This window comes from Perca fluviatilis, chromosome 10 (genome assembly GCF_010015445.1).
Source record: "Perca fluviatilis chromosome 10, GENO_Pfluv_1.0, whole genome shotgun sequence".
NCBI classification, from domain to species: Eukaryota; Metazoa; Chordata; class Actinopteri; order Perciformes; family Percidae; genus Perca; species Perca fluviatilis.
Window position 1 is genome coordinate 822,569 of NC_053121.1, and position 24,790 is coordinate 847,358.

Genomic DNA, 24,790 nt, shown 5'->3' on the forward strand with positions numbered 1-24,790 from the left:
CTAGGAAATTTTACAGGTTTTGGTTGGTGGCTTTAGTATAAAATGTCTTGGGTCAGTAGGATCTGGTTGGCTAAGTGTAGACTCATGACCTCAGCATTTCTAACGTGCTAATTTTTGCAATGTTAATACAAAGTACATTTTCTTTGGTATACAGAGTAAAGATTCCACAACCAAGAAAAACCTATTTAAACAGCTTTGTATAAAGTGTTATAGTTTCCTATTCCGACTCATAGATACGCTATATTACAGTAATTCTTAGTGGATATAATGAAAATTCAACATCTGATAGGAGCAAAGGAAAAATGTCGTTTATTTGTTAGAATTTTTTATGGATGGTTAGTAAATACTACAAATACTTCCATACATGGATTTTTCACGCACACGCACACAAAATATGAAGCCTACAAGGATGGGAGGGACAAAAAAGGGAGGAACAGCGTCATCCAGGACTCGCTGCCTATTGGCCACACGCACGTAAACGTACATATGACGTTATTTTGAAATTTCAGCGGTGAAGCTTTTTTGTGTGTGGGAGCTTCTCTGCTGCAAGTCCAAAATAGTGAAACCTCAGTGAATTAAAATGTCTTTTTCACGAGCCCCATTGAAGAGGTTCAACGAGGACGTAGGTAAGTGACGTTCAAAAGCTAGTAACGTTAGCATATTGGGAAATTATCCACTCAAGTTAGTCAACGGTAAGTAATGTTAACGTTAGCTTGTGTTTGACGTTAGCTAGCTGGCTAGCTAGGTAAGTTAGCTAAGTTCCCGTTAACGTTAACTGTAATTGCTAAAACAAACGTGAACTAAGGTCAGTTTTCACTTTACATGTTTAACGTTAAACCAACAACGATGGCTAACATTGTGCTATTGGCCGAAGGTTGTGCCCCTCCACCGGGGTCCTATGAGATCAAACCTGGGGACCTGAAGGGAGCTGCTTCCTTCGACAAATCTGATCGATTCAGACTTGTCAAGGCAGGTGGGTACATTTGATAAGCATAATGCAACAAGGAAATACAAATAGTTATCTAAAGCATAACGTTTTGTGCCACTTATTTTCATTATGTTATTATGTGCGTCTCCAGCCGCTATGCCACCACCATCGCCCTCCAGAAGTTTCATGGTGTCACCTGTCCGTAGGACTATGTCGGTCGACGGTCTTGTAAGTTGTATTTTATTATGTAACAACGCCACTCAGATGTCTCCTCAGTAACAGATCTGCTAGAACTGCTCCTGCCATAAAACTAACCCGCTCGATGTCTTGTGTATAGGTTGAAGGTTCAAGTGTAAAGAAGAAGAATGCCATCATGACCATGGAAAGGAAGCAGCAACAACTCTTAGAGAAAGAGGTAACTAACGTACACTTCATCAAAGGAACATTTGTGCTACAAGCTAACCATACATCAGAATCCGAATACGTTATTGATCCCCTCAGGGAAATGGTTTAGTTGCAGTTGCTCACAGTCAAATTTTAAGGTTACAAAGTAGTAAGAAAGGAGCGAATCAGTAAGTGTATAAAGTAACATAGCTACAGTAAGATAAAAATGTTAAGCAAAGTGAGATTAGGTCAAAAAGTAAAAATAGGCTAAAAAGATTCTTTCCAAAACAATGGATTGTACAAATGATATTGTAGTGCAGTGTGAACATAAATACAGTACAAACATAAATAAATAAGTACAGTGTTAATATAAGTAGCAGCAGTGAATAATAGCAGATGTTGCACATATTATTATTATTATTATTATTATTGTACACAATTGTCCAAGAATATTGAGCTGTGATGTGGAAGTATGTGCTGTGAGTTTTGACCATAGACAGTAAAATAATGGACACAGTGACGCCTTAGACTTTGACAGAGACCAGTGAAGTGAATTAGAAGCACTTTTCCAGTGATGGCTGAGCGTACTGCGCAGCCTTAAAGGTCCCATGGTGTGTGTGTGTGTGTGTGTATATATATATATATATATATATATATATATATATATATATATATATATATATATATATATATATATATATATATATATATATTAGGGCTGTCAATCGATTAAAAAAAATTAACTAATTAATCGCACAATTTGCTGTAGTTAATCGCGATTAATCGCATTTTTAAATTGAGACTGAAGCTTGTAGTAATGGATATTTAAATAATGCTAAATCACTTAACTTTACAAATATGAAGAGAAAACAAACAAGGAAAGGTTCTGCTAAGTTCAGAATGTTTAATATCTTTCAGAACAACAGCAGCAACAATTTGGCTTATTTAGTCCTGCTGAAGGCTGCTGAAACGGCTAGAAACTGTCCGACTTGGGAGCAGATTTTTGTCACCACCCCCAATATTAGCCACATACCTAATATACCATATTCTGAATAATATACAAATATATATATATATAATATAAATTACAATCTAGGCAGTACTTAATATCATAAATATTATTATTATTATTATTATTATAGCAAAGCACATATATCTAAACACAGAAATGCACATCAATATCAATATTACACATTAAACCAGTAACCCAAAACCACAAAAGGTGTATGTTGGCCTAAAGTGAAAACATTGAGTGTAGTTTTAGATAGCGACGCTGTGCACAGCAATCCATTACCAATGTAAAGCGATTGACTACATTTCCCTTCCAGCACCGCAACCAGGAAGTAGCTTGTGTGACAGTGAGACGCACCAATTTCAAACATTTACTGGAATATAGTCACGGATACTATCGAGTCGACAGCGTTAAACATCAGACTGCAAATAAGGTTTTATCAGCGTGACCAACGTAACAGTTATCAAGCAAACAAATCGCGCCGCATTACATATCGGCAGCACAGCCGCGGCATGTAGCGAAACAGCAGCTTACCCGGTGGCGCATCTCCTGACGAGACAACATGGCGGAACTAGTACTCTGTCCCGTTATAGCCCGTGCTCATTCATTTCTGGATTCTAACACATCATCTTTTTTCTCTTTTGGGATCTTACTGGTCCATGTTTCAACTCTTGACTGGCCCGTAGGCCTACTTCAATCAGGTAAATCCCTCCTAGAGTAGCGCCGCCTGCTCTTATGGAGACGTATACGTTTCTCCGCCGCCACATGAAGTAAACAAACACAGCTGCATTAATTTCGTTAATTTTTTTACCACGAGTTAAATATAAAAAATTAACGCGTTAATTTTGACAGTATATATATATATATATATATATATATATATATATATATATATATATATATATATATATATATATATATATATATAGATAGATAGATAGATAGATAGATAGATAGATAGATAGATAGATAGATAGATAGATAGATAGATAGATAGATCTAATACTGTATCTGAAGTCTCTTTTATGTAGACCTTAGTGGTCCCCTAATACTGTATCTGAAGTCTCTTTTATATAGACCTTAGTGGTCCCGTAATACTGTATCTGAAGTCTCTTTTATGTAGACCTTAGTGGTCCCCTAATACTGTATCTGAAGTCTCTTTTATATAGACCTTAGTGGTACCCTAATACTGTATCTGAAGTCTCTTTCCGGAAATTCAACCTTGGTGCAGAATTACAGCCACTAGAGCCAGTCCCACAATGAGCTTTCCTTAGGATGTGCCATTTCTGTGTCTGTAGCTATTGAGGAGGAGAGCGGGTGTGGCCTTGACCAACTGCCACTTTGCTCGTTTGAAAGCCATGATGTCTCTCTCTCTCATGGGTGGGCCAAATTCTCTGATCTGGCAAAGCAGAGAAAGGGGAGGTAACCTTTCTCCTTATGACCTTATAAGGAGAAGATTCCAGATCGGCCCATCTGAGCTTTCAGTTTCTCAAAGGCGGAGAAGGACACCCAGGGCTCGGTTTACACCTATCACCATTTCTAGCCAATGGGGGACCATAGACAGGCTGGGTGAACACATATTAATGTTTAAAAACCTCATAAAGTGAAATTTTCATTCCATGGGACCTTTTTAAAGGGGTGATAGAATGCAAAACCGAGTTTACCTTGTCAAAGTTGAATTACAACCGTTCGGTGGGTAAAATACATAGAACCTCAAAATCCCATTGACAACTCTTTCCTATGTAAATCTCACAATTTGAAACTGCTGTTGAAAACGGGCGAATCTCAACCAAGCTAAAAGTTGACGTCCATTCCTCAACTCCTACCTTATTTGGCTCTACCTTCTATCTTTTAACGCCCCAAAATTTACATAGGCCACTGACTGATCTGAGGCTACCGTAGTCTTCTGAATAGGTCGCGCAGATCTCAGAAATTTTATACATTGTTTGTCTGCTATTTCATTACTAAATTCACTTCTGAGACTTTTTATGCGAGAAATCAATTACGTAGAGCTCAAATATGGGCTGTTTTACTAAAATTGATGGCTAATTGCAAATTTTGTATGACCGTATCGGACTTCAGGAGCTCCACAATCTGCCGTGACAGGTGGCAACTGCCGGCCGGGTTTGATGCCTTCCCGGTCGGCCTCTCCCCCTTCACAGAGCTGCTATATGAGCTGGAGCTCTGTCAGGATCTCACACATGAGCTGCGCTGTGTACTTTAGAAAGTTTGGAAGTTTTTCAAGGATATTGAAAATGAACCAAGGTCGTAAATGCAGTGTTCCAGACTGAAAAACTGAATACTGGCCCAGAGAAAAGTGTTTAGAACGAGTATATCGGACAATGGAGCGGGAGTTGTGGATCTAACGCAGCGGAGCAGAGGACATGCCTGCAGAGCTTCACTCTCTGCTAAATTTCCCTGCGCTGACTAGCTACAGGGTGAGATGTGATTCCTTGGTGGAGGTTTTTTATGTACCAATAGTAACGTTACAACAACACTAGTTGTAATGAAAGTGTCAAAACTTTGCATTTTGTCTCAGCTAAGTGTGTGTGTGTGGGGGTGGGTGGGGTCTGGTCAGAACTCCTGAAGTCCGACACACCTTACCAAATTTGCAATTAGCCATAAATTTTCGTAAAATGGCCCATATTTGAGCTTTACATAGTTGATTTCTTGCATAAAAAAGTCTCAGAAGTGAATTTAGTAATGAAATAGCAGAAGAACAATGTATAACATTGCAGTGTCTGAAATATGAGACCTGCTATCTCATCTCCAATGTATGTGTATGTACTTTGCTCAACCAATCAGTGCACAGCTCATCTAAATATTCATGAGCATACCATATTTGGAAGAAAAGTTCCAAATAGGGCCACATTCACAGGGTATTCACAGACTCATAGAATAGCACCTGGGCCATTTTCAGCCCAACAAATGTTACATACCCTATTAAGAGACCTTATGGAACAGTGTGAAATACCCTATATAATCATTCTATCACCCCTTTTAAACTGAGCTTGAACGTAGCTGTGATGTGATCTCCATCCAGATAAGGTCTCTGGTTCAGCAGCAAGGGGAGCAGGACCGCCGCCTGTTGGCTCTGGAAGAGGAGCTGAAGAAGGCCGAGGCCAAGCTGCTGGCTGCAGTCAGGGAGAAGACGGGCCTGGCTGCCAATGTCACCACCCTGGACAGACAGCGGGCTGAGCTCAAGAAAGTCAACGAGTTCCTAAAAAACAAGGTGTGCTTTCTTTTGATGTTCATTAAGGGTGGGGGGAAATTTGAAAGTCGTATGTGATTTTATTGTTGCGATGATTTTTTTAAATTGATTCTTTTCCCTAGAATCAATCTTTATTTTTTATGATTCACGTCAATATTTCTGTTTTAGACTGTACCGCAGACGGCAACTACATCATATCCCAGACGTGAAAATCATTCACCTTTCGTCGAAATTCGCCGAAACCACAATAGGTGACCTACGTGAATCGTGTAGATTCGATGAGAAAATGTTTAGCGGGGGTCCACATGGGATTTGTTTTGATGCGCTGGATTTAACCAATCATCAAACTTCCACCTACCAATGAAACGAGTCCAGTCAATCCGATGCAAAGTAGGGCGGGTCTTTGCCGAAATGTGATAGTGCGGTGCCGGTGTGGTCTCCGTGGTAACGCGGCAAAAAAATGGAGGCAAAGTTTATCAAACTTGGAGCATGTAGATACAGCTTTAGTTAAGAAAGGAGTTAAAACAAATGTTGCTGGGCATGAATAGATGACGAGGAAAAGGGTGGAGACGGGAAGCCGTTAGCACTTGGTGCCTCAAACTGAGGGAGCCGGGTGCTTCTGCAGCGCATGTTCAAGGAAGATACTGGACGGCAGCAGCGGTAAGAAAGTGCTTGCTAGTCACAAAGCTTCGGGCCGTGCACTCTTTCATACGAGTACGTTACCGGCAACGACCACTACCGTTAAGACTGCGACTGTTCCTTTACTGACCGACCGTGATACAAACAATACATGTGTGCACGTTCATAGCGGATCATGATTTGTCATTAACGATGGCCACTGTGTAAAAGCTATCTGAAGCCCAAACCGCCTTGACAAAGCTGTCTGTTTGGAATCAGCATGGCAGTTATTTAAACATAAAGTCCCAGAGTTTAGACGTCTAGCTAGCTATATGAAAAGCTAAACAATGCAATGTTTTTAATAGGCCTAAATGTAAATAAAGCAGCTAATATCAACATGGAAAAACTCATGAATGTACTAATTCGCATTTTTGATGATGACCTGGCCAAAGTAGTAAAGTTTAGTTTTCACAATGATTCATTGTAAGATTATATTATTGCAATATGTAAATCCACATTGACTCTTTATTTAACATATGGTTGGAAGAAGTAAAAATGTATCCAAAACCTTTTAGTTTTTAAAAATGATGACTTTTATTATTGTGTATTGTCAGAAGTACTTAAACTGTTTTGCCAGTCAAATTAACTTTAATGAGTGCATATTGAAATATTACAACGTCAAAATGCATCAGATTGATGCTTTAAAATATGGAATATTTAAAATTTTCTTCCGGGGGAGCATGCCCCCGGACCCCCCTAGAGGGGTAATATCACCTTTTTCACTCCTGACACCTTTTCATGCCTGATATCCGTTTCCAGTAGAGGTGTGAATCTTCACTGATCTCTCAATTCGATTACGATTATCATGTTTTCGATTTGATATCTCGATGCATCAAATACATTTTTCTATTAAAGCCATGTAGGATATTTTATTCGTAGCTTTTTAAGCTTCAAAACCAAAACCTTCTTCGGTGCTCTAATACTAAATACATTGGATACATCAAACTACAGCACTGAGCACATGGCACTTCCTGAAAGTGCAAAACATAACAGAATATGTAAACGGACAAGTTAGGCCTACATTAAATTGTAAACAGAAATAATCGATTATGAGCCGGCCGATTAACGATGCAGCATCGTCCATGTCCACGATTCGATGCATTGATTATTTGATTAATTTCAACACCTCTAGTTTCCAGACCGAAAGCAGAAAATGCTGAAAGTTTGATAAAACCTTGTATTGTCATTATACAAGTGCATACTGAAACTTTGTCTGGCTTTCTTCTCAGAGGGGAACTGAAAAACAAATACATTATGTCACATTATGCTTTACAAATTAAATACATGTCAGACTTATTGACATGTGATGTCATTCTTCTTAGAAAACACTTTTTTAGAAAAGTCTCATGGTACATTGTCTCTAGAAGTGAATTATTCAACTTTTGTTTTTGTTAAAGAAGGAAAAGAAAATCTCAATACTATCGAATAACCATACTAGTAGAATCGCGATACAAATGGAATTGCCACCCATGTATCATGAAAGAATCAAATTGAGACAAAAGCATATCGTCCCAGCCCTAATGTTCGTATTTAGAAATCCTGTCTTGATTACGCCTTGATAAGAGTGTCTTAGGTGCTAAAATAATTTAGTGTGTGTGTTTTTTTTTAAGGGTTTCTGCTGACACTACAAAGAAGAAAATCAATTCTCTCACCATGGAGTTGATGGAGGCCAGGAACACGGTGGATGTTAAAAACAAGGTATAACTGGTGTACACATACATACCTTTAGTACTTACTAAATAATCCTCTATTGGTTTAATCACAGCCAATAGCTAATCACATTTTTGTCCGCAGTAGATGCTGATGCTTATGTATAGTATGTGTTTGTGTCCAGGAGTTAAATGTCCTGCAGATTAACACTGAAGGCCAAATGAAGGTGCTGGAAACGGAGCTCCAAGCTGCCAGAGCTACTGTCGCTGCTCTGAAGGACAGGAACAAAGACTTGGGTAAGATTTAAAAGCAACTGATAGTGCTACTATTGAGACACACATGCTTACATGTACAGTACAGGCCAAAAGTTTGGACACACCTTCTCATTCAATGCGTTTTCTTTATTTTCATGACTATTTACATTGTAGATTCTCACTGAAGGCATCAAAACTATGAATGAACACCTATGGAATTATGTACTTAACAAAAAAAGTGTGAAATAACTGAAAATATGTCTTATATTTTAGATTCCTCAAAGTAGCCACCCTTTGCTTTTTTGATAGCGCTGCAAACCCTTGGTGTTCTCTCAATGAGCTTCATGAGGTAGTCACCTGAAATGGTTTTCACTTCACAGGTGTGCCTTGTCAGGGTTAATTAGTGGAATGGTTTCCCTTATTAATGGGGTTGGGACCATCAGTTGTGTTGTGCAGAAGTCAGGTTGATACACAGCCGACAGCCCTATTGGACAACTGTTAGAATTCATATTATGGCAAGAACCAATCAGCTAAATAAAGAGAAACGAGTGGCCATCATTACTTTAACAAATGAAGGTCAGTCAGTCCGGAAAATTGCGAGAACTTTGAATGTGTCCCCAAGTGCAGTCGCAAAAACCATCAAGCGCTACAACGAAACTGGCTCACCTGAGGACCGCCCCAGGAAAGGAAGACCAAGAGTCACCTCTGCTGCTGAGGATAAGTTCATCCGAGTCACCAGCCTCAGAAATCACAAGTTAACAGCAGCTCAGATTAGAGACCAGATGAATGCCACACAGAGTTCTAGCAGCAGACACATCTCTAGAACAACTGTTAAGAGGAGACTGCGCGAATGGTCAAGTAGCTGCTAGGAAACCACTGCTAAGGAGAGGCAACAAGCAGAAGAGATTTGTTTGGGCCAGGAAACATTAGACCAGTGGAAATCTGTGCTTTGGTCTGATGAGTCCAAATTTGAGATCTTTGGTTCCAACCGCCGTGTCTTCGACACAGAAAAGGTGAACGGATGGATTCTACATGCCTGGTTCCCACCGTGAAGGAACACACACGTGAAGCATGGAGGAGGAGGTGTGATGGTGTGGGGATGCTTTGCTGGTGACACTGTTGGGTATTTATTCAAAATTGAAGGCATACTGAACCAGCATGGCTACCACAGCATCCTGCAGCGACATGCCATCCCATCCGGTTTGCGTTTAGTTGGACCATCATTTATTTTTCAACAGGACAATGACCCCAAACACACCTCCAGGCTGTGTAAGGGCTATTTGACCAAGAAGGAGAGTGATGGAGTGCTGCGCCAGATGACCTGGCCTCCACAGTCACCGGACCTGAACCCAATCAAGATGGTTTGGGATGAGCTGGACCGCAGAGTGAAGGCAAAAGGGCCAACAAGTGCCAAGCATCTCTGGGAACTCCTTCAAGACAGTTGGAAAACCATTTCAGGTGACTACCTCTTGAAGCTCATCAAGAGAATGCCAAGAGTGTGCAAAGCAGTAATCGGAGCAAAGGGTGGCTACTTTGAAGAAACTAGAATATAAGATATGTTTTCAGTTATTTCACAGTTTTTTGTTAAGTACATAATTCCAGGTGTTCATTCATAGTTTTGATGCCTTCAGTGAGAATCTACAATGTAAATAGTCATGAAAATAAAGGAAACGCATTGAATGAGAAGGTGTGTCCAAACTTTTGGCCTGTACTGTATAGAAGAAGAAACGTTGATGTGTTTGTGCATGTTGCTTTAATGCTTTAATGTGACTTGCACCTACGATACCACGACACATCCCTTGTGCGTGTAAACATACTTGGCAATAAAGCTTTTCTGATTCTGAAGTAACTAGAGCTGTTCTTTGATTTTTACCTTTTTACAGAGGACCTCCATCGAGTGACCAAAACTCAAAATGAAGAGCTGGAGAATGAGAATGCTAGATTGCATGGTGAGTTCTGTGTGTATGGCTTGCTTTTTTCTCGACAAACGTTTTTTGGCCCCCTGTGCATTTTTTTTTTATTATTGAATATTTGCCGATACAGAGTCTTGAGCCGATACTTCAACGCAAAACGATCGTGTTGCAGATATTGCAAGTGGATGTTGGACTGTTTTCACTTTCTAGTTTTAAAATACTTCTACACTGCTGACATTTTTGCCGCGTTAATGTGTAATGCCAAGTTACTTGCAAGTTTACGTTCTGCCAGAAATTGTGCTCAGCTGACATAAATGATCAGAGTAAAGTGATCAGGGTGACTGCCGATCCCCGATCAGTTAAAAAAATGCCCATATCGACTTTCGATCCAATACTTGCTATCGGGACATTCCTACACACACTTAGTTGTGTTTACACATTGCTTCTAGAAAAAAATAGTCCTGGAATAGTTGCCAGGTTTTTCAGCCTTGTGCACCTTAAAGGCCCAGATATACTTGGATTTAACTACGCGCTCGTGTACGTAAGATGGCAGCCACGCGTATCCTGCGTTCCTTTGGAGCGCAGGTTGTGCACGTCTTCAGAAATATACATTTAATCCTACGGGTACACGCAAAGTAGGCAGGCAAGTATGTAAACAACGCCGTTCGCGCCGCCGCTACTTGTACGCATTGTAAACAAGCTAGTATATCTGGGCCTTAAGATGTCCCTTAATGTACAAATTGACATCATAGGTTATAGGTAACAGTGTTCCTGGATGTGTTTGTGGGTTTGCTTCCTTATCCTACCACCCATAATTCTGTTATTTTTTTTCCAGCTGCGATACGGGAGCTGAAGGAGGAGATCAGAATCGTGCAGGGATACCTGGATGTAGCCAACGACCAGATCCAGGTATAAACTTGGCTTGTAAGAACAATTCTTACAAAAGGTGGACATATTTTATTCAGACTTTGTGAAAAACACGCTTCCCCTGTTTGTTTGTTCTTAGGATCTCCGTTTGAAGCTCCGAGAGAAGACACAGGAGAACACCGTTGCTGGTTCTCAAATGGAGAAAGTGAAGTAAGCACATGCCTAACTCCTCATTTCCACAGCATGCGGACCGGCTCCGCTGCGTGTCTGCTGCGTGCTCCGCCGTCCGTCAATACCCACCAGGTCCGGATTTGTTGCGGAACGGCTGCGGCCATAACTGACAGCTGTAGTCACGAGGACCCAACGAGATCTCGCAAATTCACGTAGAATAGAACCACAAAACCAACAACAGTTAGTTTCCATCCAGAGGAGTAGAGGGGAAACAGCTCTGTGCTGTGTTTTCAAGGTGTAGTTCAGGGAAATATGATCCGCCGTGATCACGGTGTATTTTATTTTGAAAATTAACCGGATATTTATTTTGTTTCTGTGCTCGACTTCCTGTCCCGCACTATCTGCCGTGTGCTGAATTGCTGTGGAACTCTCCGTCGTTCGTCAAAAATAGAAGCTCTGCGTATCTGCTGCAGACCGCTGGAGCTGTGCCGGAGTCAGCTCAGACCTCACTATGTCTTAGTTCATTTATTTGAAGACATTTCTTTCAATTTATTTATCTTGATGTGGGATTTGATTTTTAATTTAATTTTTGTCATTTAACATAAAATACAATTTCAGTGTCCCTTTTGATAAGAGGACACATCTGTTGTATTTGCAGTTTATATAAATAAAGGAATATTTTTCAGTAATTTGTCTGCAGCTCATTCTGTTAAAAAAATATCCTGAGAAAATCGTATCGTGAATTGAATCATGAGTTGAGTGTATTGTTACATCCCTACTCGCCTGCCACTTTCCCACAGGCAACTAGAGACGGAGCTAGAAACCACCCAGTATGTACTGGGACAAAAAGAGGTGGAGGCCCAGCAACTCCAACAAGAGCTGCAGGTGTCTAAAGATGCTTTAGTGGAAGTGGAGAAGAGGCTGAAGCACCAGGAGCTGGAGCTGAAGTCTTCACAAACGTCAGTGAGTGACATGGAGGAGCAACTGGACTCGGCCAACCAAGAAGTCCAAGAGTGTCAGGCGACTATTCGACAGCAGGAGGCAGAACTGGCTCGCCTGAGAGAGGTGCTCAGACGGACGGAGAAGGAGCTGGACGAGAGAGTGGCACATCTGGAACAGAGGTGTCTCTTCTCCGAGGAAGAGAGAAGTATGTTCACCAAGATCCCGTCGCAATGTTGATTTAAATTGCAAAAAATAATTGACAGTTATATGATGCATGAATTGTGTGGTTATTTTTTTTCTTTTAGGCAAGACTCAGGAGGAGGGGATAAGGAGAGTGGAGGAGTTAAAAAAAGAGCTCATCTTACTAAAGGAAGCTAAAAGAGACGAGAAAAAGAAACGGATTCAGCTTGGGCTAGAACACGCTGCTCTTACTGAGGAACTGACGAAAGAAAAGGTTACGCACGCGTCTCACATGGCATTAGGGCTGCTCGATTAGGGAAATAAAATCATAATCACGATTATTTTGGGCAATATTGAAATCACAATTACTTAGCATGCTTCCTTGTTGACTTTTGGGAAGATGTTGCAATTATTGAAATTGAAAAACAAACAAATCAACATTGAAAACACCTAGAACTGTGAAATTTCCCTTCATACATCCATTCAGAACACAAGACAAAATAAGTTTGCTTTCAAAACATAATGTGCAACATAATCGTTTTTGTGATCATTAGGAGCCAAAATCGTAATTGCAAATACAATTTTGATTCATTGCACATCCCTACATGGCACATTCTTTTTTGATTCAGTGCAGGATGACCTAAGTCGTGACGGACTATTTTCCTCTTCTCTGCAGGCCCTGGTGGACTCACTGTCTGTGCTGGTGGAGCAGGAGAGGAAGGAGTCTGAGGAGCGGCTGAGGCAGCTGAAGGAGGAGATGGAGGAGGTGCTGGGAGAGCTCGCCGTCCTGGAGGAGCAGGAGCGCCAGAGGCAGGAGGCGGCCGAGAGGCTGCAGGAGGAAAATACGGAGCTGAAGAGACAGCTGAGTGATACCGGCGCACTGTTGGAAAGGTGAGCAACCAAAGGCCAAGCATACTGAGTAGCAGGGTTTCCACAGGGTCTTAAAAAGTCTAACATTTCAAAATCTAAATTTTAGGCCTTAAAGCTTTAGTGCGTAACATTTTGATATTAATGAACATCAGTTACGTTGAAGCCATTGCCAGATTAGTTGCTACAAAGCTAATTAAGACTATCAGCTCCACACAACTCTCTCTGGATTTCTCAGTATGACTATATTCACAAGATTGTGGCGTCCGGCGACTTTCGCATGCAGAAACTCGAGTGAAGATAATGACCTCTTCTGAAGAGTCCATGTTTTTTTAATCCTCCGTGTCCTCCTTGGCTACTAGCAACTGTGTGGAGGAGGGGTGGGGGATGTGCGTGATCATGGAAGGCTTTTATCATGTGTACACGCTGCCGCTGTTGTCATTTACTTAGAGTTCCTCATGGGGGAGACAAACTACACACTATAGCTTTTAAAAAGTCTTACATTCGGGCGCCCAGATAGCTCAGTTGGTGGAGCGGGCGCCCATATATAGAGGTTAACTCCTCAACGCAAGCAGGCCCGGGATCTCTCTATCTCTCTATCTATCTATCTATCTATCTATCTATCTATCTATCTATCTATCATTCATTTCTAGTAAGAGCAATGACGTGGCATCCTTAAAAGAGGAGCATTTAGCAGCCATGACAGAACTCCAGGAGGCACACACAAAGTCACTGAGCAAGATGGGAGACATTGTCACAGAGCTGGACAGGTGAGCGCTCCAGTTGTCAGTGTTCCTGCAATGTGAGTTGGATTTGTGTTTAGGTTAACATTCAGTCAATGTGTGAGCGTCACAGGCTCCTTGTCTTACTTTTTTAGCGCCAAACAGGCTTTGCGGGGAGCAGAGGGAAGACGGAAAGACCTGGAAGCAGAGGTGGAGAGAATGATGCAGCAGAAAGAGGAGGAGGTCAACAGAGTGAAGGAGGGGTTAGAGGAGCACCAGGAGCGGCAGTTAGCTGAAGCCAAAGCCAGGGAGGAGAATTCAAGGTACGCTTCAAAATTCACCTTGAGTCTGCGTAGAAATAACTTGTCACGTTCTTATATTCCCCTTTCTTCCTCAACTTGACAGAAAGTTGCTGGAGGTGCAGACGCGCCTTGCACAAAAAGATGAAGAGATAAAGGCCATGGAGGCGAGCCACGCTGCCCTGATCCATCAGCTACAGTGGGAGAGAGAAGAGGCACTGGGGCAACTAGAGGAACAGAGAGGTCAGGGTGTAACTCTGCTCCAGAATGAGAAGGAAAAAGCACGGAAACTGCTCGAGGAGGTCAGCCAGGAAAAAGGGGCATTACTGGAACAGCTCCAACAGGAAAGAGAAAAGAGAGTTAAAATCCAGACAGCCCTTCAGGAGGAAAGGGCAGCATTGGAGGCTGAAAGAGAAGACCACCAGCAGGTCAGGTCAGAGGCGCTCCGACTACAGGCAGAGCTTCACAGAGTCAACGGGGAAAACAAGAGTCTCCTGTCTCAAGCAGAACTCAAAGAGCAGGCCACACTTGCTCTTGAAAACCAACTAAACATGGCAGAGCAGGACAGGAGTCTGCTTCAGTCCCGCCTGGATGAAGTTGGGCAAGGGGGTCCGGGCTTCCAGGCCCAATTAGACCTCATGGAGGAGAAGACCCGAGCTCTGCGGCGCGAGTTGGAAGAACGGAGACAAGACAGCTGGGCTCTGCAGGAGCAGGTGCAAGTTCTGACTCAGGAAAAAGTGACCCTACAGTGGGAGATGGAGGAGCAGCGACAAAAACTCCAAAGGTAAACAAGATGGGATATTTTTTTTTATTTATTTATTTTTGTTTGTGTGATTTTTTTTTTTACTACTGCACATTTTGACTCCTCATTCCTTTCCTCTAAGCTCCCAGAGTTCAGAGACAGAACACTGGAGGAAACAATATGAGGAGCTGTTTACAAAAGTCAGGCCCTTCCAGGTCAGTCATTTCTACATCCGTTAGAATTTGAAATCTCTGAATAGTCGCGATCCTCTTTCGATGAGTTGAAACCCCTCTCAATATTAATGCTGCTGTGTGCCCACAGGAGCAGCTCAATGCATTTGCAGCAGAGCGAAATGCGCTACTCAATGAAAACGGAACAAACCAGGAGGAGTTGAACAAGTTGTCCGATGCCTACGCTCGTCTGCTGGGCCACCAGAACCAGAAGCAGAAGATAAAACATGTGATGAAGCTGAAAGATGAGAATATCACCCTAAAACAGGTGATCCATGCCAGCAGCACAGAGTGCTTTCCAAACCATAGGCATGTGTTTTGTCTCTATCCCGAGTGCCTGTACTTCATCGCCATTTTTTTTTTTCTCTGTGTGTGTATGTGTGTGTGTGTGTGTGTGTAGGAGGTGTCTAAGCTTCGGTCCCAGGTGAGCCGACAGAAGAGTGATCTCGAGCAGCTGAAGTCGAAGCTCCCTGGTTCTACTCACTGCAGGTTTGATCCCAGCAAAGCTTTCCAACACAACAAGGAGAACAGGCGAAGTGAATCTCTAAAAGAAGGTGAGTACTAAACTGCAACACCATAAACCTACAGTACAGTAATTGAACAGTTATGATTTGTGTTGACGATTTTCACCTCATGTAGTTGCTAAGCTATTTGTGTGGAAGCCTAATTCTTTGTTTGTTTTGTCAGGAAATCATTATGCATAATGGAGCTGTTCTGCCAGACAAGAAGTGACAACTAAATTGAATTTCTATTGGACTTTTAAATGCTTATTAACCTTTTTACAAATATTTTTGTGTCAATTTTAAGTGGTTTTACAGCCTTTTGTGGCAAATTGTTACATAGAGTGTATGTATCTGTTTTTGATTTTAAAAAGACATGTATGTGTCCAGAAGAAGTGTGTGAAAATAATGAGGTAGTAGATGGCAAGTCTACACACAGTCCAGAGGACAATAGCATAGTCAGCATTAAAATGAGATGTGTTTTGGGATTTTATCATTTTAACTTTCTCAGCAATTGTTAGGGTTGCAGAACCAGTAACTATTTCATGTGGGATAGCTCTTGATCACTATTTCTTCTTTGTAAATAAAGACAGATTTTAATACTCTTGTTAAACTAAAGTGTTACTGAGATTTTTTTTTACTCCCCCAAATGTAAAAATTAGCTATTTACAAAGCCTTTTGTGCTTGGATGTTCTCAGCCATGTCTGCCCTCAGCCAGTAGAGAGCACTGTAGGACTGCAGCCACAGGTTGGAGCGCAGCAAACGGCTATTACAACCCACGTTTCATCCACAATGTATACTCGCTACAAAGAACACACATTCACATCTTTGCGGAACGGAGCCTTGGGTTATGGGTCATGAAGCTTTTATTTCCTTCAATTGATAAGACATAGCCAGCAAGTATTGGATTTTTTTATTTTACCAGCTATGAGTGGTGCTAGTCGTGGAGTGGCGAGTCAGTTGCAGTAGCCCTCCAGGTGATAAATGCTGCATGGCTTATGGCAGCACTGCTCCACGATGCCTCTCTTCACCTTGGGCTCTTCACGGCCAGACAGAGCGCTCCACAGCCGCTGCGCCTGATTGGCCCTTTTAGGCAGGAACCCTTTTGAAGAGGAGAAAGTTTCCTTAGCCCTGTGCTAAGTCCTGCTGCTGCTGCTTAGGCAGGAGCCTAAATGGCTAGGTAATCTGATCTCCCCAATCCGTTTAGTCTTGTTAATCTATGCTTCAAGAGGAGATATGACGGAGCTCCAACAGTGGTTTATCATAGTTTACACATATCAAAGTTGACTTCAAACTGTCAAGATAATGTTTGAGCATCCAAATAACATAATGAGCCATTTTGGGATTGCACAAGGTTTGTGGTTATTGGATTTGTCACATCATAGATGTTGAAAGCGACATGAAACCAAAAGCCTGGCCACACCACTGAATTCAAAAGAGGCCTGAGATGGGTTTTGCACGCTAATGATGGTTCGGACAAATGGATGGAATCCAAATTGGCTTTCTCATTAGACTGAGTCTGAACTTTAAACATGGTGGGCAGTGAATGCAGAGACACAAAGCCACCCTGGCGTGTTGGGGCCAATGTCACACTGTTCCTTTCTGAACTCCCACCATTAAGGGGACAATTAAAACTTATTTTACACAAGTTAAACAAAATAAGTCCAAACCGTTACGTGGCCTTACCAAGCGGATGCTCCAGGTCTCGCTTGTAGGGTCGGTTTGGCCTGTAGAAAAAGCCCCGCTCTCCACATACGAAGTAGAGGGCGTCCACCAGGCTGGAGCCACACAGGTGCTGGTTGGGGGCCGAGGACACCCCTGGAGAGTAGAGCAGCAGCAGTAACAGCATGGACACCATAGATAGTACCCTGGCCATAGGAGGGAGACCTCTTGGACAGAGCACATAAAGAAAGGTTTACACCAAACACGGTACAAATCTGATCAAATTTTTATTATAAGTTTCAGAAACAATCGGTAGAACTGAATCCACCCATCAATAGTTAATACCTTGAGATGTGGGGGAAAGCTAAAAGGATGAAATGATGTTCAAATTTGATAAGACCTTTTCTTGATGACACTTGGGCATCACTTTAGATATAGATGTTTTACGATGTTCCTTTGAAATTCTACCAGATAGCTTCAGGCTTTGAGAGTATAACTCAGATAAACACTGAAGGCACACAGCAATACCCCAACTCAAAATAAGAGCTTTGAAGTGAGCAGAAAAGTGAACAATTAATTATTTCATTGGAAATCAAAGACCAAAGAAAACGGTCTGCTGAAAAGTCATTGGATGATATTTGACTCAAATCTCTAAAGCATTAGAGTGAGCCTAAGTGGGCAAAGTGAAAGATTAAGAAATGTGATGAGTGCAAAGATCTTTTTTTTTATCTTGATGACCTAAGTTGACTTCAGTTATTTACTGGGGTGAGCGGGTAATGATACGTAAATTCCTGAAATAATTGGATAGGTTTAGTGCTGGTTTAAAGTTAAAATCAGCCCCAAGACTCTACTGTACGTTATCTTTTTGGTGTTGGAAATATTATTGTTCATATTTACAAACCGCAATATAGGTTATGTTTAATGTTATTTCTACACAGCTCCTATTGAAGTAGAATGATTATTGATTTGATTATAATTCCCAGGGTTTATCAAAGCACCATCTATTACAAGCTAGACAGAATGCCTATGTCCCGACACCATCGCCGTGGATACTGTCAGTGTATCCACAAGGGCACTCCACACCTTGCTCTCTCAGGTTTAGAAGCTATAATGTGAGAGTGGGAGTGATCTGGCCAAGATTACAGAATTGTCATTAGTCAAATCCCATTTGTGATGGCTACTTACAAGAGTTGGAAGTTCAGTTCCTGTTTCAAGGTGAAAAACATATTTAGCAGTCATTTGGAAGCTATATAGACCTTTTGTGGACATTTTATAGTGTACTGCAGACTATTGGATTGAAAATGAATCATTTTAACAGTGTCTTTAACAATGCAGCTGTGCCAGGCATTACTACATTGGCAGAGTGCTCTTTCTGGCCCGCCACTCCTCTATCCCTCTTGGCTGTATCCCAAGCTCGTGCGACTCTTTACTCTCATCCCTGGTTATTATACACATCAATTTTAAAAGTTGGAAGCTTAAGGGAATACAGAGAAACTTGCTTACCTGTGTTTGAGGCTTCAGTGCAGCAGAGCAGTTGGTTGTTACAAATGAAAAGGCTAGGCCTATAGGACTATAAATGTACAGAGAAAATCTCCACCTGGCTAGATATAACTTTCCCCTTTATAACTCTGCACCTTTGTCAGCCTCAGCGGGAAATGCTCGGTCCTCTCATTAACACTGACCCGTAAGCATGTTGATCCTGCTCTTGAGTGGCACTAAGTCATTTAACTGAGTGGGAACCAACATCAGAGGTGGGATAAATTTAAGGGATGGCAGTCACATAGGGAGACGCCAATTTAATCCCTGCTGTGTGCTGTCCTGACTGGCACCTCTCACACGCTCTCACACAAGACAAATGCGTCATGTTCTGATCACATACTGTAGATTAGAGCACTTGCAGGCTTGTTTAGTGACCACTAGTGGTGGGTTTAAGGTAGAGCTGTGTGCATGGGTAATGAGAAGTCTATCGATCCGTCTTACAATTTTTTTATTTTTTTTAAACAAACAACTCTGACTATAAGTTAGAAATGCCATGAAGTAGAATGAAGGTATGAGGGAGAGATAGTCGCACACTCGTCACAATGCAAAGTGATTAAATAATTTATCAGCGTTTTGACTTGACAGTCTTCAGGGTATTGATGCACAAATCAGCTCAACAGACATTAAATGGGGGATAGGACATTATTTCTCATGGGGATGAGCGTCCTCACTTACAGTACATTTACATATTGTAGGAGTAGTGAGTGGCTACCTGATTCATATGCAATTCATCACATCACATTAGTTATTAATGTTTGTAATACAGTCTCTCCTCTGCAGATTGAGTTTATAACCACACCTCTGTATTCTTAACTGTACCAATAAAAAAATATTTTAAAAAGCAGTTAATTAAAACCGCTAAACATTAGAAATGGACAATCTGCTGAAAGCCAGTTTATCCAAAAAGTCTGCATATGGGGCGCCCTGGTAGCTCACCTGGTTGAGCGTGTACCCCATGTAATAAAGGCTCAGTCCTTACCGCAGCGGCCGTGGGTTAGATTCCAGCCTGTGGCTCTTTGCTGCATGTCAGTCCCCCACTCTATACCCTTTCCTTTTCCTTAAAGCAGTTGGAGACAAAATAAAGCTTTTATTTTGTAGAGCTATTTAATACGAAGTTAAACTGTCACACTGAACAATCAATTTAAAACCTCTCCAAACTAGAATGTGGCCCTCAGGGCTCAGCTCTCCAGTTTGTATCTGCAGGAAATGGTGGTGCATGTTTATACGTATCAGCTCAACTGTCCTAAAAGCAGGAACCATTTCTATAAAAAAGTGTCTTTTAGGTCAGTATTGACTTTAAAGGTATTCACCAGCTGCCTTGAAAAAGGATCCAGTGCTCATACATTTTAATAAGTGAGACAGATTTCTGTAATTATCTGAAGAACAGGAGATTGATAGAGCTATCCCTTGTAATTGCCCTACCATCAACTCCTGAAGCTCTTGGATCATGTTACATTATTTAAGTGTATTCTACATGTGAATGCAGATCTATATTTGCATGCTGCTATATTTGTCCTGTCTTTTCAATCCATTTTTCATTGGAAGTGTACAGTAACAATCATGTAACTTTAGCGTTTTTTAAATATTTTTTATATATATATATTTATATAACAGTTTATCAAACTGGAATGATCACATACTATAAGACTAATATATAAGACAAAGAAGATCACATTAGGATCCATGTGTGTTAAATACATACTAATGTTTTTTACTTTTGGGCACTCCAAAAATAATGTGATGCTAATTTCCCTAGCTCAAATGACACGTTTTAGTTAACTAAGAGGAGTGAGGACAGGTCTTTCAAATGAAAGGATGGTCTTTGGAGGAATGACAAAAGAGAGAGGAAGAAAACCATCCAGCACCTTGGCACTGTGATTTGAGAAAGTGTTAAATGTAGAACCAGGAAAGGTCCAACTTTGTCATGCTTTGAAACTTGTTCCTCCGGGGAACAGAGCACAATGGCAAGAGCTGCAAACATCCTTCTCTCCCCAGTCGCATGGCTGCTTCAAACACACACATCAAATAGCAGAGGACTGGCAGACGCCCTAGACATGCAGAGACAGACAGAAGTTGGGTGGAAAGCCGGCCGGGTCCCTCAGGTGGGAGTTGCGTAACTCTTCTTCTCTTTTACTGTGTTTGAGGAGATAAAAGGGAGTGAGGAGTTCAGCCCAGTGAGATGTTGTTAATCTGCTCTGATATCGAGCCTTTTTACTCCCATAATTATCCCTGACTATCTGAGGATGGAAACTGAAGAGACTTAGAACATCAAAATAAAAAGAAATCGTTGACTTGCACAGCAGACAACAGAAACAGCTTGGATCATTATGTTTTTATGTGAGAGGTTGAACCGTAAGAAGGCAGAAGTAATGAGAAAGATTTACATAAGTCAACTCTGGGAACTGGATATTGATACTAAGGCTCCATGAAGATTCATCTGTGCTGTAGACAGAGCAAATCTCTGAATACAGAACGGCTGCCAATAAAAATCACTACAAAAATGAAATGATGAAAAGAGAAAGCATCAAAAAAAGTTGAGAACTTTTTTTTATTGAATATTTTGCAAGGGCAAACAGTTTGGATTCTGGCAGGTCAAGCAGCCCTGTCATATGCAAACATTGACTCATGCACTTGTGTGCATAAACACGCACGTACGCACACACACACACAAAAGACAGACTGGACACGGCCGCCTGTTTCAGACACTGCCCTCCATGTGTGTCATGGCCTCCTGGCTCCGATCCATGGCAGAACGCCACAGAGTTTCAGAAATCATTGGTGTGTGTGTGTGTGTGTGCATTGGTGTGTGTGTGTGTGTGTGTGTGTGTGTGTGCATTGGTGTGTGTGTGTGCGTGCGTGCGTGCGTGCGTGCGTGTGCGTGTGCGACTGTTAGTGAGAGGGAGTGGGCTGCCCTGATGTCTGCACTCTCCTGTCCTGCCAGTGACAGTCACTAATCCAGTACTAACCTCTGTCATGACCTACTTTGATATGCCACCTCTGTCTGGACCTTACAGAACACACACAGTAATAATGAATAAAATGAATGCAATCTCCTTATAATTCAACTTAAAAAACTGTACTTCATTCATAACACACACACACACATTCAAGCAGATTAGAATTAAAAGTTGACAGGCAGGGTTGGGAACAGAGCTTGGTAAGAGCATGGTTTGACAGCTGAGAAAATGACTACATGTTATAAATGTGACAAGTCCCCAAGAGAGAGGTGAGGCAGGACAGAATGATGGCCAGCTTGATTTTCAGGCCAGAAAATGGATTTCTATTTAAACCCTCGAGTGACCGGCCTTTTGAAGTTGAGCTCAGCGTGAGACAAGAATTTAATTCAGAACTGCCATTTTTCTAGTTTGCGTGAGGTGTCGTTTAGTTTGATGGATTGATATGAGAGCGCCTCCCCTCCCCCTGAAGGGATTTTTTTCTTCTTCACACCACATCTGAAGGGAAAATAATGTTGTGTCTCTTTGTATCGCAATCCTCCCAACTGGGAATTATAACCCTCCAATGCACCAATGAGGAGGAAGAGGTATCAGTTTACGTTTCTCATTGGAAGAGGGTGTTGATTCACTTTAGTTTGGGATTGACGTGATACAGACTTTGTGTTGTTGATGTCAGCATTCAAAATCAGTTTAACGATAGCATCCATTTTAGACATAGAGATAGAGCTACGATCGGGCTAAAAGAATCAGGCCTGACCCTACATCAACCTGTATAGTTTCTGTCCAAGCCCCACCCGAGCCTGAACCACGGCAGCAGTTTTCAATCCCCTCCCATCATTTCATTTCATTTCATTTATTAGGATCCCCATTAGCTATTCTTCCTGGGGTCCACATTAAAAATACTAATTTCCACATATTTTCTTATTCATGTGTGTAAGTTGAATAGATCACACACAGCGGTACAAAGCACATACATTATTCCTGACATTAAATACACTATAAGGTCTACATAAAAATAAAAACCTGGGACATTTTCCAAACCTGTCCCAATTCAACCCGCGGGGAATATTGAAAATTTGGAGCCCAGATAGAAGCCGGCAGGTCGGGTCGGACCCAAGTGGGTTCGGGCAGGGAATCAAAGTTCTACCGCCATGCTGTACTTAGGCATAGTGGTGCTTTGAGCTAAATGCTAACATCAGCATGCTAACTTGCTGACAACACTAACTTGCTGATGTTTAGCAGGTATAATGTTTGCTATGTTCAACAACTTAGTTTAGTGTGTTAGCATGCTAACATTAGCTTATTAGCACTAAGCGCAACGTACAGCTGAGGCTGATAAGAATGTCTACATTTTGCAGGTATTTAGAAGTAAACCAAAGTATTTGCAAAGAGAAATTTTGACCCGATGACCAAAGTGATTAAAATCCATCCTGAGGGGAACATGAATGAATCAAATAGTTGTTGAGATATTTCAGTCTGGATCAAAGTGGTGGAGCAACTGACCGGCCATCTGCCATGCTGCTAACATGGCTAAAATAGCAGTATCTTTATATGGTAGAATATTGCTGGTTATTTTGGTGTCAGTGTGTGTATATAATATATTGATAATAAGAAATAGTTTTATTTTTCTCACGAATCACCTTAGTTGCAGTGTAGGATAGATGGAGTTAAATCATGAGGATTATAGCAAAGCTGTGCACAGCCACAGATAAGGCATGGCTATATGTGTGTATATGTGCGTGTCTGTGCATGTTTGCACAAATCGATACGGCTGGTATCACCCCCCTGAGTCTCTCTCTCCCTTGCTCTTAGAGATAAAGTAGAGAAAGCAGACCTACAGCCAGACATACGAGTGGGATTAACAACAAGCGCTTATTTGGGAGAAAGAAAAGAGGTCAAACCTAAAGATAGAGGGATTTCTACACTTTTCATTATTTTGTTGAGAATGTGTACAGCAGGTACTGTCAGGTAAAAGGTCAGAATCAATCAATCCAGTGTTCTCTGCCAACCTGCCTCAAACTGCATATTGACTCGGTGTAACGGTCTCCAAACTGGTGGATTAGATGCATGTTGACAACTTTAATGCTACAGTGGATCTTTTCTGGAGAGGTATCTATATGCTGTTATTGGGTATCTCAGGGAGTTTGTGTTGATGTAAGTTACTGAGCCCGAGCTGTTCATCTCACTCCTTCCTGCGCTATCTCCACCTCTAAAACTTTCTCTCATGCATTGTGCAGCTGCAAATGTGAGTGAGGCGCTGGTAGTGGTGGAGCACAATGCCAAACATGTCCATGTTTGTGTGTATGTGCATGTATACCTGAAAACACCTTTGACTTATCTTGATCTGAACTGTCTGCTATCTTGCATGAGCTGTCAGCTCAATATATATAAGTGGTGGGTAGTGTGCAAAAAGGGGCTGTACGTTGCCTTGTTGGCGTCCACTGAGTTCGCATATAGCATGTTGAACAGGAGACACTTCAGCTTTGATATACTGATGAGAACCTTTTATGTTGTGTGCGTGTATCGGTGTGTGTGTCTGCACATGTGTTTTACGCTTTTGCTCGAGAAGAGGAAGGAGATGCTTCAGATGTGTTGTCCTTTCATTCCAGAGTCCTCCTTTGAGGTAAGAGGATTCCATGGAAACCTAACATTTCATTGTGGCTTGCTGCAGATAAAGATTGAATTATCTGTGTTCTCCTTAAATCCCCATTCAATTTTTTTTTAACAGGGATGAAAGATTGTGTCTGTGGCGCCTGATGAGCTCTGTACCCCGCTGTCTGGTAATATCTGAAATTAATTCCTCCAACCGTCCCAGTTGTGCCTAAACAATTCAAGGGCAGTCTAAGATCCACAAATTGAGAATTTACTGAAAGGCCTTTGTATCACAGCCAGTGATAGCATTTTTGTTAAGCATAATTCCATTTATCATTACTGTGTCCTAGCACAAACTGGTTTGTATTGCCCGGACAACAAACTATATGTGACTCTCAATCACGAGGGTTGTTACACATTAATGGAAGTAGATTTTTGCCCAGCATTAGAGAAAAAAGAAAGGGGAAGATAATTCTTTGAAGTGAAAGTAGAG

At 41.5% G+C, this 24,790-nt stretch overlaps 2 protein-coding genes across 2 annotated transcripts; one reads left to right on the forward strand and one right to left on the reverse strand.

Annotated features, from left to right (window-relative positions):
- The first annotated feature begins 471 nt into the window (after positions 1-471).
- On the forward strand, positions 472-16,163 carry hmmr (hyaluronan-mediated motility receptor (RHAMM)). The gene is made up of 20 exons (XM_039814412.1): positions 472-626; positions 875-973; positions 1,080-1,156; positions 1,266-1,343; positions 5,368-5,556; positions 7,825-7,911; positions 8,048-8,159; positions 10,001-10,066; positions 10,866-10,939; positions 11,037-11,107; positions 11,869-12,215; positions 12,316-12,464; positions 12,867-13,081; positions 13,711-13,827; positions 13,935-14,102; positions 14,185-14,862; positions 14,963-15,035; positions 15,142-15,318; positions 15,451-15,604; positions 15,738-16,163. Exons 1-20 carry the CDS (start codon positions 581-583, stop codon positions 15,752-15,754), a joined length of 2,994 nt encoding a protein of 997 aa, XP_039670346.1. The 5' UTR covers positions 472-580; the 3' UTR covers positions 15,755-16,163.
- A 214-nt stretch (positions 16,164-16,377) lies between these two features.
- Positions 16,378-19,050, reverse strand: insb (preproinsulin b). Its single transcript, XM_039814413.1, has 3 exons — positions 18,716-19,050; positions 17,237-17,439; positions 16,378-16,652 (listed from the first exon to the last, which is right to left on the reverse strand). The coding sequence occupies exons 2-3, from the start codon at positions 17,424-17,426 to the stop codon at positions 16,507-16,509; spliced, it is 336 nt and encodes a 111-aa protein (XP_039670347.1). The 5' UTR covers positions 17,427-17,439; positions 18,716-19,050; the 3' UTR covers positions 16,378-16,506.
- Between the last annotated feature and the right edge of the window lie 5,740 nt (positions 19,051-24,790).

Excerpts from the sequence above, each read along its gene's own strand:
- insb (XM_039814413.1), bottom strand. The coding sequence starts at position 17,426 with ATGGCCAGGGTACTATCTATGGTGTCCATGCTGTTACTGCTGCTGCTC. Across the intron at positions 16,653-17,236 it reads AGACCTGGAGCATCCGCTTG|GGTTCCTGCCTAAAAGGGCC; the intron begins GTAAGGCCACGT and ends CCTCTTCAAAAG.
- hmmr (XM_039814412.1), top strand. The coding sequence starts at position 581 with ATGTCTTTTTCACGAGCCCCATTGAAGAGGTTCAACGAGGACGTAG. Across the intron at positions 7,912-8,047 it reads CGGTGGATGTTAAAAACAAG|GAGTTAAATGTCCTGCAGAT; the intron begins GTATAACTGGTG and ends GTTTGTGTCCAG. Across the intron at positions 12,465-12,866 it reads AGGAACTGACGAAAGAAAAG|GCCCTGGTGGACTCACTGTC; the intron begins GTTACGCACGCG and ends TCTTCTCTGCAG.